At 47.8% G+C, this 15,469-nt stretch overlaps 2 protein-coding genes across 7 annotated transcripts in view; one reads left to right on the forward strand and one right to left on the reverse strand.

Moving 5' to 3' along the window:
* LOC111939922 (parathyroid hormone/parathyroid hormone-related peptide receptor-like) overlaps positions 1-5,384 on the forward strand; it is an 18,963-nt gene extending 13,579 nt beyond the window's left edge. For 2 of the 3 annotated variants that reach the window (XM_086864164.1, XM_086864163.1), the window contains 7 exons: positions 210-363; positions 518-578; positions 1,128-1,194; positions 1,482-1,576; positions 1,842-1,983; positions 2,065-2,106; positions 2,356-5,384. In XM_086864164.1, the coding sequence (XP_086720290.1) occupies positions 210-363; positions 518-578; positions 1,128-1,194; positions 1,482-1,576; positions 1,842-1,983; positions 2,065-2,106; positions 2,356-2,670 (876 nt within the window). In that variant the 3' untranslated portion in view covers positions 2,671-5,384. Of the gene's footprint in view, positions 1-209; positions 364-517; positions 579-1,127; positions 1,195-1,418; positions 1,577-1,841; positions 1,984-2,064; positions 2,107-2,355 lie in introns of all 3 variants that reach the window. The other variant, XM_023942397.2, reaches the window with a different exon arrangement.
* The window catches only part of DDX42 (DEAD-box helicase 42), a 16,111-nt gene continuing 5,282 nt past the window's right edge, over positions 4,641-15,469 (reverse strand). For all 4 annotated transcript variants that reach the window (XM_086864070.1, XM_086864072.1, XM_023942396.2 and 1 more), the window contains 13 exons: positions 14,594-14,743; positions 14,273-14,377; positions 13,604-13,723; positions 13,032-13,208; positions 12,405-12,533; positions 12,085-12,184; positions 11,833-11,880; positions 11,256-11,353; positions 10,109-10,385; positions 9,406-9,632; positions 8,096-8,206; positions 7,517-7,618; positions 4,641-7,008 (listed from right to left, as the gene is read on the reverse strand). In XM_086864070.1, coding sequence (XP_086720196.1) covers positions 5,992-7,008; positions 7,517-7,618; positions 8,096-8,206; positions 9,406-9,632; positions 10,109-10,385; positions 11,256-11,353; positions 11,833-11,880; positions 12,085-12,184; positions 12,405-12,533; positions 13,032-13,208; positions 13,604-13,723; positions 14,273-14,377; positions 14,594-14,743 — 2,661 coding nt within the window. In that variant the 3' untranslated portion in view covers positions 4,641-5,991. The remainder of the gene's footprint in view (positions 7,009-7,516; positions 7,619-8,095; positions 8,207-9,405; positions 9,633-10,108; positions 10,386-11,255; positions 11,354-11,832; positions 11,881-12,084; positions 12,185-12,404; positions 12,534-13,031; positions 13,209-13,603; positions 13,724-14,272; positions 14,378-14,593; positions 14,744-15,469) is intronic.

Consider the following 15,469-nt stretch of genomic DNA (forward strand, 5'->3'; position numbering starts at 1 on the left):
GCCTAGCTCCTCCCTGTCCTGGTGCCACACTTGAGACCAGGGCCACAGAATATCTTGGCCTGTGTACAGGGAATACCTGTCCTATGGGAAGGAAGATGCTGAAATATTCCAGGGAAGATGCAGGTCTCTACAAGAAGAGCATGGGGCACAGCTCACCTTCCTGGTCACCTTTCTGGTGACCTGACACAGGCCTCTCCCTGTGCCCACAGGTTGGCTGCAAGGTGGTGGTGACTCTCTTCCTCTATTTTCTGGCCACCAACCACTACTGGATCCTGGTAGAAGGTCTCTACCTGCACAGCCTGATATTCATGGCCTTCCTCTCCAACAAGAACTACTTGTGGGTCCTCATCATCATCGGTTGGGGTGAGCACAGACCCCAGCCCCAGCTGGGAGCTGTGGCATTGGCCATGGCTGAGCGGCACCGAGTGCCCAGGTCAGGGCAGTGGGATCCAGGAACTGGTTTGATCTGCAAAGGTGATGCTTCAGCCCTGCTCCTCACTCTGTCCCTGCCCTTCAGGTCTTCCTGCTGTGTTTGTGTCTGTCTGGGCCAGCGTCAGGGCCTCACTGGCGGATACACAGTACGTACACCCACCTTCACCCCTGTGGGAGGGGAAGAGGGGCTGCAAATGCCAGCAAAGTATCTGTGGGCACCAGAGCTTTGTGGAAATGAAAATTTTCCAAGAAGAACAACAGGAGGGAACACACATTCCAAGGCTTGTTCATAGAATTGTCAGTAATGCAGAGCAATAGTGGTTTTGTTCCACATTTGGGAGGATGGTGGATGCAGGTCTGCAGCATAAATTGATCAATAAACAGCACAGAGATGGATTCTAGAGGGCACATTCTGGAGTGAGGCATTTTAAAAGGAGAAAGCCACCATACAAACAGCAGGAGTTTGGGACGAGGTGGCCAAGGAGCCCTCAGGAACATTAATGCTCCTTTAAACTTATGCTTCTCCCCACCGTGACAGTTACAAATGCTTGTAGCTACAGCTTAAGATTTACACAAAGCCCACCAAGGGGGTGAAGAGTGGGAGATGGGGGTGCTGGGGTGGTTGTGGGTACAGGGAACCATCTTTCCCAGTAGTGTCAGGTTTCTCCAAGATGTTTCTTTACCGGTCTTCTCAGGTGCTGGGACCTCAGTGCAGGGAACATGAAGTGGATTTATCAGGTCCCCATCCTGGCTGCTGTCGTGGTAAGAATCCTGTGGATGAACTTCCCAATTCCTTTTGGGGGAAGAGGGTTGATAGAGACCAGAGCTGTTTGCTTGTGGTCACTGGAGTTTTGTCCCAGCCACTCTGACACCCAGGGAGAGCTCAGAGGGATCCAGGGGCTCTGATCCCTCCTGCTCTGACTACAGCATCAACTGCCATGTCCCTGCCTGCACCTCACCCAGAACTGCCTGTCTGTGTCCCCAAGGGCTCCTCGGGCAGACCCCAGGTCACAGTGGGCACCATCACCACTGTGGGTGTCTGTTGGCAGGTGAACTTCTTCCTCTTCCTCAACATCGTCCGGGTATTGGCCTCCAAGCTCTGGGAGACCACCATGGGCAAGCTGGATCTCCGGCAGCAGTACAGGCAAGTGCTGGCAGCCTCATGTCCTGCTTGCTCAGGCAGGATGGCTCTCAGAGGCTGTGGAGGAGGAGCAGAGGTGTGGGAAGGGCTGGAGGAGTGAGGAAGACTGACAGGACAGCAACAACCAGCTCTCCTGGCAGCTCTGCCGGATTGAAGCCTGGCTCTGGAGTTCCGAGCTCTTCCTGCTCCCATCTCCAGGCTGGACACTGCAGGGGCCGGGGGCTGCCCAGCAGCTCCTGGGTGACGGCTCTGAGCTCTCTCCTTCCAGGAAGCTGCTCAAGTCCACGCTGGTGCTGATGCCGCTTTTCGGAGTCCACTACGTGGTGTTCATGGCCATGCCCTACACCGAGGTCTCCGGGCTCCTGTGGCAGATCCAGATGCATTATGAGATGCTCTTTAACTCCTCCCAGGTGTGTTGACATGAGCACTGAGGGATTTCCTTCAGGGAGGCTCAGTGATCTCAAACTCCACCTCTTCTGGTCTCTTGGCAGGGTTTCTTTGTGGCTTTTATCTACTGCTTTTGCAATGGGGAGGTAAGTGGGAAAAGTGAGGAGCTAAGATCCCTGTTCCAGCCTCTTTCGAGTCAGAGAAGGCAAACTTGCAGCCCCAGGCTGTGATAAACAAAGCAAAAAGCTTGGATCCATTGCTCTCAAAAAGATTTGGAGGGAAAAAAGAGAAAGGAAAAAGGGAAGGGGAGGTAGGGGAAAAGGGAAGGGAAAAGGGCAAGGCGAGGCAAGGCTGGTTTGCTGTCTCTGGCACAGCAGCCCCCTCTGCTCTCTCAGGTGCAGGCCGAGATCAAGAAAGCTCATTTCCGGAGGCTCCAGGCGCTAGACTTGGGGCAGCGAGCGCGCCCCGGGAGCTCCCAGAGCTGCAGCACGAGCCTGGCAGGGCGGGGAGCTGGGGGCACCCGGGGGCTGCTGCTCCCGGCCCGGCCGCGCCTGCCCGGGTACATCCCCAGCTCCGGCGCCTCGGACCAGCTCCTGCCCTGCCCCGGCCAGGAACTGAGCCAGAAACCCCGGGGGGAAAACACGGTGGATCTGACAGGCCTGGCTCAGTGTCACCCCAAGCCCAACAAGGAGCTGGAGACGATGCTGTGAAGCGGAGGGTGGATTTCCCACCTGGGCACTCAGACGTGCTGGAACCATGCTGATCTCACGCTTCGGGCTCTGCTTACATTTTAATGGAGAGCCAGGGCTGGGACAGCAGCCGGAACAACCCGGCTCCCTTTCCATCAGAGCTGGACCACTGCTCTCGCTCCTCCTCCCCCCTGGCCCAAAAACAAGCCATAAAACCTCATTCTCCTGCACGTGCAAGCGACTGATGTGATCTCTGCTGGCAAAGCCTCGAGTCTTCACCAGGAAACACCTCCGTGCTCTCTCCTATCCACCCAAGTAGGAGGTGACTTCTCCACAGTTAAAGCCCATCCCATGAGCCCGATCCTGCCTCGGGCTCCCCTACCAGCACCAGCTCCGGCTTTGTCCAGCCTGAGGAGCACGGAGTGCCCGTGGAGCTGCTCTGCAGATCGTGGATGGAGTGAACACCGACACTCAACCACAGACTGGAGCGGGAGGCATTGGGACAGGGCGGGATGAAGGAGGCAGGACAAACTTTACAGCTGGGAAGGGTGCAGGAAATATCTGGATCCCCATCATTTCATCCATTAACACAAAGGCCCCTGCATGCAACTGTCATGGCCTTGTCATCTCATTGCAGGCTAAGAAGTGAATAAAGAGAGTTTGTCTGACTTGTTTCTATCCTTGTATTCCACCACGGACGCTCCCAGCCAGCTCTGCTCTCCCTCTGCCCCCTGCCACAGACCGGAGCCCCAGCAGCCCCTGCCCTGCTCCTCACCTGAGGGAAAAGGCATTCCCAAGGAGCTGTGGAGATGGCAGATAAATTAAACAGCATCTTGGTGGTAGCATGGAGCATCTTCTTCCTACACAACCCGCAAGGCAGCAATTTCATGCTAAAGACATGAAAGGACCAGGTAAATAATTGTGTGCATTCCTGTATCTTCCAGTGAAAAACTACGGTGCAAAGCGAGCCGTAGGGAGCTGGGGGGACAGACAGCCAGGAGCCAGGAAGGGAAGAGCTCCAGGATTCACATTTTTGAAATCATCTCTTGGAAGAAACCTGTCTCTTTGGAAGACAGCAGCACAGCTGCCACTCCAGGGCCAGATGCCCTCTCAGAGCAGCTGGAATGCTGCTCACACTGCTCCCTTGTTCCGAGGGGATGGAACCAGCCCTGCCACGGACCTCGCACAGGCCTGCAAGCTGACATTTGTGGCTCCCTGTCACTGATCAATATTTAATTACTCTCTTCCCAAAAGGCTGCTGGTAGATGGGAGAGGGGTGAGGAATTTCAGTAATCCCACAGGGAGCACAGGGAAGTGTTAACTGGGGCTGGTTCCCAGTGGCAGCAAGCTGGGACCCAGGAAGGGAGGGAGCAGATGGCAGCTCAGGCTATGGGGCTATTTTTACATTTTGTTCTGAAACTCCAATCTTTAATTGCAGTGATGAACCTTCAGGGTGAGAAAGGGAATACAACACTTGTAAAGCCCTGCCCTGAAACCCCCTTGTCTTCACACCGAATGTGCAGAGCTCGAGCCAGGGCAATGAGTCCTGCCCAGAGTGTGGGGAGGGAATTCTGGAAACCATTTTAAAAACACTCTAGCAAATCAGAGCTGGATTCTGAGGGGGACCAGTAATCACTTGGTGTCTGAACTGTAGCCAGTTCAGGTGTCAAGTCAGATCTTGGGTCTGTTGCAAAGTTCTCTTTCCAGGTCTTCCCATGACCCCACAAAAAGCTGGGATGAGTCACATGTCCTGGGCTGTATCCTTAGCTCTTATTAAGCAGAGGAAAATCTATTCCCCAGGAGGCCTTGAAACTAAAGCAGGGTTTGTGAAACATTTTGGGGTGAAAGATGCTAAGAAGAACCACAAGAAGTATTTTATCAACTACAATCCACAACTTCTGGTGAGAGAGAGACAGATCTCCAGACCATCAGTTCTCTTTTCACACATCAGGGCAGCCAGGATGTGGAGAACAAAAAGCACATGCTGTATATTTTTGTACCAGTAATAAAACATTTACTAGAGCAAGCAGAAAGTAAATGCACAGCTGATAAAGAAAACATCACAATGTCACAAAACCCTGACAGCTTCTGGTACATCTTCCAGTGGAAACGAGCCAGCGGTGGGTGCTGACATGTCCCAACTGAAAAGTTCTTCCCTACCTTGTGGCAAAAAAAAATAAAAGTTAAAAAATGGGAATACACACAACGAGTTAAAAATGAGCAAGCAAGATTTTACAGATTTACTACATGTGTCCAAAACAGGAACAGATTTGAGCTGTTTCTTTTCATTAATTGTTTTCTGGGTTCTCCCTAAAGGCTTCTGAGCAACAGATCCCTGAATTTCTGAATCTTCTTTTAGCCACACTTCCTGGGGGGCTCCAGCCTCTGATTGTTGTGTATCTACATTGTTTTCCCTTTTCTGTTTTTAATTTGAAAGCACTCAACCCTCTCAGAACAGAGGGTGCATAGGCACAGCAGAGACACAGGTTTGCTATGCAGGCTTCCACCAGAATGTGGGATATTAGAAAACAGGAGGTTCTTCATAAGAAATAAAATATCTGGGCAATGGGATTCAATGGAAGTACTGACCACAAACAAGCCAGGGAGTCCAACCTACACTACAACTGAATTTGTGGTTTGGTGGGATGGAGAAGAATCCCTTAAACAGCTACACACACACACACACACACACACACACACACACACATAAAAACAAAAAGAAAAAAAAAACAAAACCAAAAAACCCCCCAAAAAAACCCCCCAAAAAACAAAACAAAAAGCCAAACCACCAAAAACCAACTTGCTCTGCCCCACCCTCACCAAAGCAAATTAATACATTCTTAGTTGATGGGGAAAGAGGTAAGGGGTAACCTGGAGGCCAAATTATTTTGGGACAGTATGTTAAAAGGAGATGGGGGAAGAACCCACCATACTGACCAAACTGCTGCAAGATTAATGTCTAACAGGTCCTGAGCATCTCTAGGTGGACTGGACTGGTTTGTAAATGTGAACGCTGGTTAAGAAAAGACTAATTTATATTTCTATGGACAACAGTTTCTTAACGTTCCAAGGATGTGGAACAGCTTTTTTGTCAAGAAGATCTGTTTAAATCCAGCAGAGTCACTCAAGCACTGAATGTTTCAAAGCAGAACCCAGGGAGCTTTATCAAAATGATTTCTTTCACTAAGTGTACATTTCGTTTGGGTGCATCTGTCCACAGATGAACTTGCATGGGGGTTCTCATGCTTTCCTTCTCTGGCCCCAGCTGCTCAACCAGTTACTAAAAACCCTGGAAAAAGACAACACTATCTGCAGAGATTCCAGGCTGTGAACCCCCAGCTTTTAACTGTCCCACCGGCTCTTCTTCCGTTTTGGGGGCTCTGGGACAGCAAAACCATCTGTCTTGTTGTCTCGGCTGTTGGCCTCTCTCCTGTTCTCTCCATTCCTGCTCTCGCTGTTCCTACCCTCGCTGGTCCTGCTGTCACCGTTGTTGCGGTTGCCCCCTGGCAGGTCGCTGAAGTGCCGGCCCTCGCCGTGGCGCTGGACGTCACCGTGCCGGGAGGGGTCACTGTGCCGGCTGCTGCCGCCACTGTCGCGCTGGGCATCACCGTAACGCTGGGCATCACCGTAACGCTGGGGATCGTTGTGGCGCTGGGCATCACCGTAACGCTGGGTATCACCATAGCGCTGGGCATCGTTGTAGCGCTGGGCATCATTGTAGCGCTGGGCATCGTTGTAGCGCTGGGCATCGTTGTAGCGCTGGGCATCACCGTAGCGCTGGGGATCGTTGTAGCGCTGGGGATCGTTGTAGCGCTGGGGATCGTTGTAGCGCTGGGGATCGTTGTAGCGCTGGGGATCGTTGTAGCGCTGGGGATCGTTGTGGCGCTGGGCATCATTGTGGCGTTGGGCATCACCGTAACGCTGGGCATCGTTGTAGCGACCAGCACCCTCCCCTCGGCCAGCGCCCTCCCCTCGGCCAGCGCCATCCCCTCGGCCAGCGCCATCCCCGCGCCGCGGGGCCTCGCTGTGCCGGCTGTTCCGGGTGTCGTTGTACCGTTCTCTGACGATGCCACCGCTGCCCTCGCGACCGCTGGTGCCGGCGTTTGCGCTGTTGAAGGCCGGCACTCCTGCGCTGGGGAAGGTGGGGCTGCTGCTCAGGCTGCCCGTGCTGGGGAAACCCGGGACTCCCTTTGCTGCCGCGGCCGCGGGGCTCTCGGGACTGGCGGCACTTTGCTGTGCTGAACTCGTCGGGACGGAATTCAGGCTCCCGGCGCTGGTCCAGCCACTGGCACCAGCAGCAGAGCTCCCAGTCTTTTGGTTATTTAAACTTGCAGCAACAAAGTGACTCTTGTACTGGGACTGCAGGAAAGGAGAGACAAAAGAGAGCTGGTTTGGCTCTGCGCTGCCCCACAGAACACAGAATCATCCTGCCTTCACAAGCCCGACTCGGATTTTGGGGAGAGCTCCTAGAAAAAGTCAGTCTTGCAGTGATTACCTTCCTGCTGTGCTTATGGACACACAGGAACAGGCACCTCCTACCAGACAACACCAACAGGGGAATCTTTACATTGTGGGGTTCATTTTTACACTGAAGAGAAAGAGCTTCTGTTTCCCCTTTTGATTGCAACTATACTACTGCTGCTATGCAACCTCAACAGAATCAAGCCCAGGTGCAGAATCCAAAAGGAAAAAGAGCAAAGAGGCAGCAAAATGTGTTCAGTCCAGCCTGCACCTAATTCCACCACTTGGGACTGCAATGCTGAGTGTGCTCCAAGTGATATGGCCACAACCACCACGCTCAACTTCCCTGAAATAACAGGGCTGCTGCATTTTCAGGGGAGAAAAGGAGTCCAAGCATGGAACCAACCTGGAAAGCTGCTTTCATTGCTGTCAGCCTGTCCCCCATGGCCCCTGTGGATGGCTTGTAGGCCTCATAGTTGCTCATCACACTGTTGTTGTTTCCACGGTCCTGCACAAAAATACAAAGGGCAACTGCGAAGGTTTATCCCACACAGACACACTCAATTCAACCACTGCCCACATCTGTCCTGTCCCTGTACTCAGGAAATACATCCAGATTTCAGGAGAGCCCTGAGCAGTGGAGCAGTTTGCTCCATTTTTGTTTCTGCCAGGAATCAGCCTGGGAATGGCTTTTGAAGTAATTTATTGGCATTTATTTTACAGTGACAGTGTATTTTATGAGGAATCTCCAAACCTTCTGGATCACTTTAGCTCTAAAAAAAAGCAGCTTTTGACAAGAGAATAACAGCACAGGAGACTTTCACCTGAGATAAACAATCCTAACCCTGAAAGATGCTGAGCTATGAGAACTTTTAAAGCAGATGCTGTAATCCAGTACCAAGATTGTTTTAAATTAAAGAGTAATCAATACTAAATGAAAAAATTCCATGAATCTGTGAACAACCTCTTCAGCATCTCCACTCACAGTATTTTCTGAACCCAGCCCAGGGCGCTCACGGTATCCCAAGCCACCGCCACCAATATTCAGCTTCTTGCCCTTTCCTCCTTTAAATCGGGATTTCCGGAACCACGGATTCTGTAACAGAAGGACAAATGTTTCTCAGCACAGGGAATAAAAAGCTTCATAAACACATGTAATGAGGCTGAGAAAAAAGGGATACTAAGCATTTCAAAAGACAAACATAAACACTGTTTTCCATTCAACCACACAGCTGCTGTAGGCAGTGGTGGCATGATGCTTTGGGTTACAAACGCTTTCTATGAAAAGTAATTTTACACCTTCAACTCTCATTCAAGTTAAGGTTTTGGGGGTTTGCATTCTAATAAACCCAGGAATAAACACACTTTCCAATGCCATCACTTGAGAGCTCTGCTCTTGCTCGTACTTGGGTTTCACTGATTTAGCCCAATGCTTGGCTAAGGAGAAATGAGGGTCAGCCAGCAAAACTTTGTTTTCTGGCAGTAGCCAGAGAATGTCAGCCCAAACAGACCTGCTGTTTCCAGGTGTTTAAATAATAGTTGTCTGCACCTCTTTTTATGCCCTACAGTTTCTCCCAATGTGAGTCAGTCAGTTGCTTCCACATGCTCCTCTCACGGCAGTGAGGGGAACTCTGCCTCACTAATTCTGCCCCTTCTGAAAATGCTGCCTGTGTCAGAAAAAGTATTTACTTTTGGCAGCTGCTGTCCAAGCTGCTTGCTAATGTATCCACAGGCCTGCTAATCCATCTCTGAATCTGGGAGCTGACAAAAAGGCTGGACTCTCCTGTAGCTATACAGGCAGCAAAAGACAAGAAATTAAAGACTTGATAAGTTCAGTGGCACAAGTGCAATTGCTGCAGCTACCTGTCACACCTATATATAGCAAACCTGCCAGAGAGCACTGCCAACCAGATGGAATGATCAAGCAACAACCCCTTCACAGAGGAAATGTCCCTGTAATTGTTTTCTAGTTTAGCTTTCAACTAAGCTGCATCTGCCAGCTGCCTGCTATAAATCTGACTGTAAAGAGACACTGGAATGCCCTGCTGGCATCAGCAGATTACAGCTCCTAATTTCCTAGGCAGTGCCTGGCCCCAAAATAGATCACATATTGTGTTCCAAAATCTTCATGGATTCTTTCAAAGGCCATTAAAAACACTAGGACACCTACTTGAAACCAGGACAGATCCCCAAAAGGTCACTGCTAACACATGATGGAGCCAGCAATGTGGGCTGGCTGATTTTGTGCTGAATCTGGAGTGACACTTCCTTGTCTCAAGTTTTGCTGGTTCATACCTGCATTGCCAAATCCAGCAGCTCTTTGGAAACGTGCTGGTTGGCACCCTCCAGGTTTCTGACAAGGTCCCCAGCGAAGTTGCTGTCCTTGGGGGTCAGCAGGGTATAGGCCACTCCCTTCTCCCCCGCACGGCCGGTGCGGCCGATCCGATGCGTGTGGGTGTCGATGTCCCGAGCCACGTCGTAGTTGATGACAGTCTTGATGGAAGGGATATCCAACCCTCGAGCTGGAAGAAAGAGCAACGTGGTGGGAAGTGTCACTATCCCAATCCACTCAAAGCAATTCCTCTGGTACCAGGGTATCACACTGCTCTGAGCAACAGGAATGTCAGCTGATGAATGAACAGCAGCCACTTCCCTAAGACACAGCTTTCTGAATATTCTGTATATACTTTCTGTACATTAAAAAATGTCAGGCTGTAATTTAGGCATCATTAAGAGACTAAAAATAACCCCCTTTGCCAATGCCATATACTGCACAGGCACATAGTGTGACTCTTGGGGATGTCTGTGCAGGGCCAGGAGTCGGGGTCCATGATCCCTGTGGGTCCCTCCCAGCTCAGGATATTCCATGGTTCTGAAAAGCACCTGGAACAGTGTCCTGCAGGTGCAGATGTCAAGCTGGTTGCCTTGCACTGAAGCATGTTTGCCTTTCTGTTGATACCCACAGCCTGCCTGAGCTGCTTTCCAGAAGGTCACGTACCTGCCACATCAGTAGCTACCAGGATGGGGATCCCCTTTTTCTTAAATTCCGAAATGACTTTATTCCTCTCACTCTGGTCCATGTCTCCATGAAGCAGCCCCAGGTTATGATCCTCCTGCTTGAGGTTATTGGCCAGTTCCTCTGCGTTGGCTTTCTTGGTGACAAAGAGGAGGACGCTCCCGGAGGATGTGAACTCCACAAGGCGCCGCGTCAGCCAGTTCCACTTGCTGGGCCCAGAGGGGAAAATCTCCACAATCTGAGTGACATCTTCATTTGCCTAAGGGGAGAAATGTCCTCAAAGTCAGGAAGGTGGGAAGAATACACTGACTTCCCAAACATTCTACATCACGAGTAATACAGTGCAGGGCAGCTTACAGCATTGCCTGCAAGCTTCTCTAAATGATTTAATTTTTACACATTTTAATAGTTTTTCAAGGATGATGCTCCCACCACACAGTAATAGTTTAGATCAATGAATAGAGGCCCTGTGACTGAGCTGGGAAAACTGATGCTTTTCTTAAGGAAAATCAAGGAAAAATTTTCCCAGAAAGAAGGGGTTTCAGGCAGTCATTTTTTGTTATTAAAGATGTAAACACAAAAAAATACAGAGAACTGGTTAAAAGAAGAATGTTCTGAAGGCATCTTGTGAAATTTCTCAACAGTTTCAATATATTATTAGCAAAGTTTCTTCCCAGCAAGTTTACATCTGCCCACTTCATCAGCTTCCTACCAGATCCCCAGCCTACTGATAGCTCAGCTGTCACTGTCAAGCAAGTCCACCATCAACATTGCCATGTAAACCACAGGACAGAGATTTTAAGTTTCAAATTCTTCACTGCAGAAATTGCAATGGCTTCATTTACGTTTTTGAGACAAAACTAAAACATACAACCATTGATTCAGCCTAATAACAAAAATCAACTACTGCTTTAATGTTCTACTGCTCAATGAAGCCTCCCAGTACAGGAATATTTGTTTGTGGAAAGGTCAGTAAGATAAAAATAGAAACCCACAAAACTTTCTATTTTTGCTAAGCACAAATTATTTAAAACTAACTATAAATGATGATTTCTGTAGTTTAACTTAAATTTCAGAGAACAGAAACAGAGCAATTCCTGGCTCTGTCTCACAAGTATCATGGAATTACCTCTCCAATGTCTCCTTGCACAACCCGAATTGGGTCGATCAGAATATCCCGGGCCAATTTCTCAATCTTCTTACGGAATGTGGCACTGAACAAGAGGGCTGGAAGAGAAACAGGCTTCAAACTCCTTGAGTTAGAAACTTCCTTTCAGAACTGTGAAAACACTGCACAGATGTTGAGAAGGAGGCCCTGGATTTCTGAGTATCAGTGAACTGAAGCTGAGGTTTTATGGGTTCCAATGGAAATTACCAACCACTGTTAGAATACCACAAAGTGGAAACACATTTCCTGGCATCTGAAATATTGATAATACAGGGAACTGCTGTGAACTTTCTCTCACAGCAGCTTGGAACACTGAATTTCAAGGCATATGAACATGAATTCAGCTAATCATCTTTGCTCTGAGTGCAGTCAGTGGAGGGATTATGGAGAGATGAGCTGAATGCCCACATGTCACAACTGCTCCCTCCCAACAGCCCACACTGAGAATAACACCAGTGGACTTTGGCACAAGTCTCCTGGTGTGGCTGTGTCCAGAACTGGAAATCCAAGCTCTGCTCCAGACTCACTGTTTACTCACTCTGTCTGTCAGGACGTACGTGGCTTGCAATTGATCTGACCTGATACTCTGCAAAGGAGAAGAAATGATCTAATCAACCCTGTACACTCATTATTTAGAAAAATTCAGTCAAAATGCAGTTTTATTGCTTTATTTAACATATAACCACAGAAAGAATGAGTGCTTCTCACTCACTACTTAATTTTACAGACCCCCTAAACTGCGACTGGGCACCGCTGCTTTCCAAAATAGTGACTTTGTTTCAATACGTACCAAACCCCATATCAAACATTCTGTCAGCTTCATCAAACACAAGGTAAGTGACTCTCTGCAGGTTTGTAGCCTTCTTTTTCACATGATCAATCAAACGACCCTAGTAAGAAAAAACTCCAAGTTTTTAAAGCACCTTCAAAAACATGTTAATATATACAACCCCCTAGTTGCTTTTAATCCTGACTTACCAGAGAATCACAACAGAAAACATCTCAAGGCTTCAGTCTAGTGTCAATATTCACATCATAGGAACAGATTCTTACATTTTTTTTCAAGCTGAGCAGTGCAAAACCCTGGTTTTGGTGCACACAGGTACTTACTGGTGTGCAGACCACGATCTCTGCCCCCTCCTGCAGGGCCTTGGCTTGCTCCCACATGCTCCCTCCTCCGTACACGGCCACGGAGCGCAGGTTATAGGCCTTGCCAAAGCGCTTGCACTCGGAGTGGATCTGAGGGTGTGACACAAACACAGCACAGCCTGCATCAGACAGTTCTGAGACAAAACACCTACACTGGAAATGCAGCACGGTTCCTGAAACACACTCTTCAGCTACCAACTTCATGAAATGATTCTGAACTCCTCAGGGGTGAATACTTTGACGCGTGTGGATAATTTCCAGTAACTTGAGAAACCTGTTTATGTATCCAACAATAATTTAACCTGGAGGCTCTATCCTTTTGCACATACAATTTGTCATATTGCATCCACAGCATTCTTCTATCTAAAAATAATATAGGAGCACTGTGCAAAAATTTGAAATTTTAGGTTTGTCACGATCCTGCAAGAAAACAATGGTAGGAAAGAGCTGTGAGCTGGAGCCAGGCTACTCATGCACAAAGTAGTTTTTTCAAATACTTTCCTGAGGTTCTCTGATAATTTTTGCCAAGAATTTTGCCTTCTCCTCCACGCAGACTGGCTGGCACACACAGGGATGCTACACACCTACCTGCTGGCAGAGCTCCCTGGTCGGGCAGACGATCACTGCAATGGGACCATCCCCTGGCTCCAGCTCCTTCTGATCCATGATGTGGATCAGCATCGGCCAGATGAAGGCAGCTGTTTTCCCACTTCCAGTCTTGGCTATCCCAATCATGTCTCTGCCACTTAGTGCCACTGGAACACCCTAAAAACGAGGAGATTCCAAGCCCACATTATGCCCACTGTGGCACATCCTTATGCTAGACAGTACAGGAAAACTCAGGTAACGAGGAAAGCCCACAACAAAAAACCCCTGAACTTCTCATACATTTCTCCAGGCAAGAGACATCACTTGTTTTTCATTCACAAAAAAAAAAAAAAAGAAAAAGGAATATGGATATATTTACATATATATTTACATATTAATTTTTCATTTAACAAGAAAAAAAAAGTGGGTAAACTTCTATTTAAAAAGCATAAAAGCTAGTTTTGTAGAAAAAAACACTCTGTAGGCAACTAGAATTGAATTTGTCACATCCTCCTGTGGATGAGGGAGCTTTGTATGTGTTCTTTTCAAGACTGAGAAGTAACAATACTCACCTGACATTGTATTGGAGTGGGTTGGGTATATTCAGATTTCCTAATCTGGTGCATAAGTTGCTCATCAAACCCAAAATGAGCAAAACTACTTCCAGGCCTTGGAGGAGCAGCCCCGGAGACCTTGGAAAGAGAAAAAGATCTTTGCTCATGAACAGGGAGAGAAAAACAAAGAGCAATCTGTAAAAAGAAAAAAGGTCTCTCTGCCCCTGAAAAATAACTTTACTTTTTAACCGGACATTCAATTTAATTGGGTGCAAATTCCAGATGTGTTGTGTAAATAAGACTTTTGAGTATAAAAACTTAATTATCTGTCAATCAACATGAGCTACTAAAAGTTGTTTTTACCTCCTTGTGTCTAACTGGTGTTCCACCCCAAATAATTCCCTTCACAGGAGGTCACCCCACTGGCATGTCACAAATGGCAAAGAACTAATTTCTGCATCTATTTCCAGTTCTGACTCCTAGCTCTGGAGGTCTTTAGTCCAAGCAGCATTCTGCACTGCCCGCTTTCACAAATCCATAGCAGAATTCCAAGAAATCAACGTCACTGAAGGTGTTTGAGAGGCTTGGATTCAAAAGCTGGAGTGAAAATCTTCATTCAAACTAAGACAGTCCACAAATGAAAGGCAGTTAAAAGCTGCTGGGAGGGCAGTTTTGTGCCCAGCTTACCCGGAGATTCAGCTTATGCCGTAACTCCACCACTTGCTGAGGGGTCAGGCTGGTGATCTCCTCATGCTCATCATAGAAGTTTTTCTCAAACGGTGGGTATTCAATCTGCGATGTAATTTATTAATTACTCAGTTAGTCCATACGCAAGATTCCTTTTTTTCTCAAGTTCTTAACTGTCTGCCAGAACACTTGCTTAAATGAAGTCATTTCAAGAGCTTTAATATGACTTACCTAAGAAAGCACTGAAATATTACAGGGGCCTCCTCACAGGGGCACTCCTGCTTTCTGGAATGCCTCAAACAGAACAGAATTCCCTCCTACCTCTGAATGGTCAATAGGTGGAAGAGGATCAATGATTTTTTTTGACGGTGCAATCGGATTCCCATCACTATCATACTCCAGGTTATCCTCTTCCTCCTCTTGCACCACACCAGCAGTGGGGTTTTCAGCCATGTAGCGAAAATACGCTTCCTGCAGCAAAACAGATCAGCAAACTCAAATACAATAGGAAGCAAAAGTGCTACTGTTTGTTGATGTGACATGTGTGCTAAGTGGCTGTTTGCTTTCACACCCACCACTGAGGAAAAAGGTAACTACATTCACTAGAATTGATTCTTCTAATAAACACCAGCAGACACATCCTGAAGGACAGGAAGTACAAATGAAAGAAACAACTCCAGTGCCAGCTACACCACAAAATGCTCCTGAAAATCAAACTTCTCTTGTGTCTGCTTAACAGCTCCTTCTACAAAGTCTTGTTATATTTAACAACAGAAGGATCTATTCTTATTTCCACATGAACAAAGCACAAAACACTGTAGGTTTCTAACCAGAAAATACACTGTTACTAAACCTATGATGTTGATTTTTTAAAACATGTTATGCCAAAGATAGTTCCTTCACTTCCCCTAATTAGACTTTAGGAAATGAAAATATACCTATTTCCATTGAGAGAGTCAACAACAAAGGTGAAATAAAGTATTTCAGAAGAGTCCTTCAAGACAAGCCCAAGTTAAGACGTTGTCATCCTGTCATGTGCCACCTCACAGCTCACCAAGATGTTTGTGTCTCTCAAATTCTCACTGGCATGCCAGTGTGAGACTTGCTCATAGAGAAAACACCAGTCTCACTTGACTTGAAGCAAATATTTAAGATCAGATTTGTAAAGCAAGGCTCAGTTACAAATATACATATATA

This window comes from Cyanistes caeruleus, chromosome 27 (assembly GCF_971803275.1).
Source record: "Cyanistes caeruleus chromosome 27, bCyaCae1.hap1.1, whole genome shotgun sequence".
Classification (NCBI taxonomy): Eukaryota; Metazoa; Chordata; class Aves; order Passeriformes; family Paridae; genus Cyanistes; species Cyanistes caeruleus.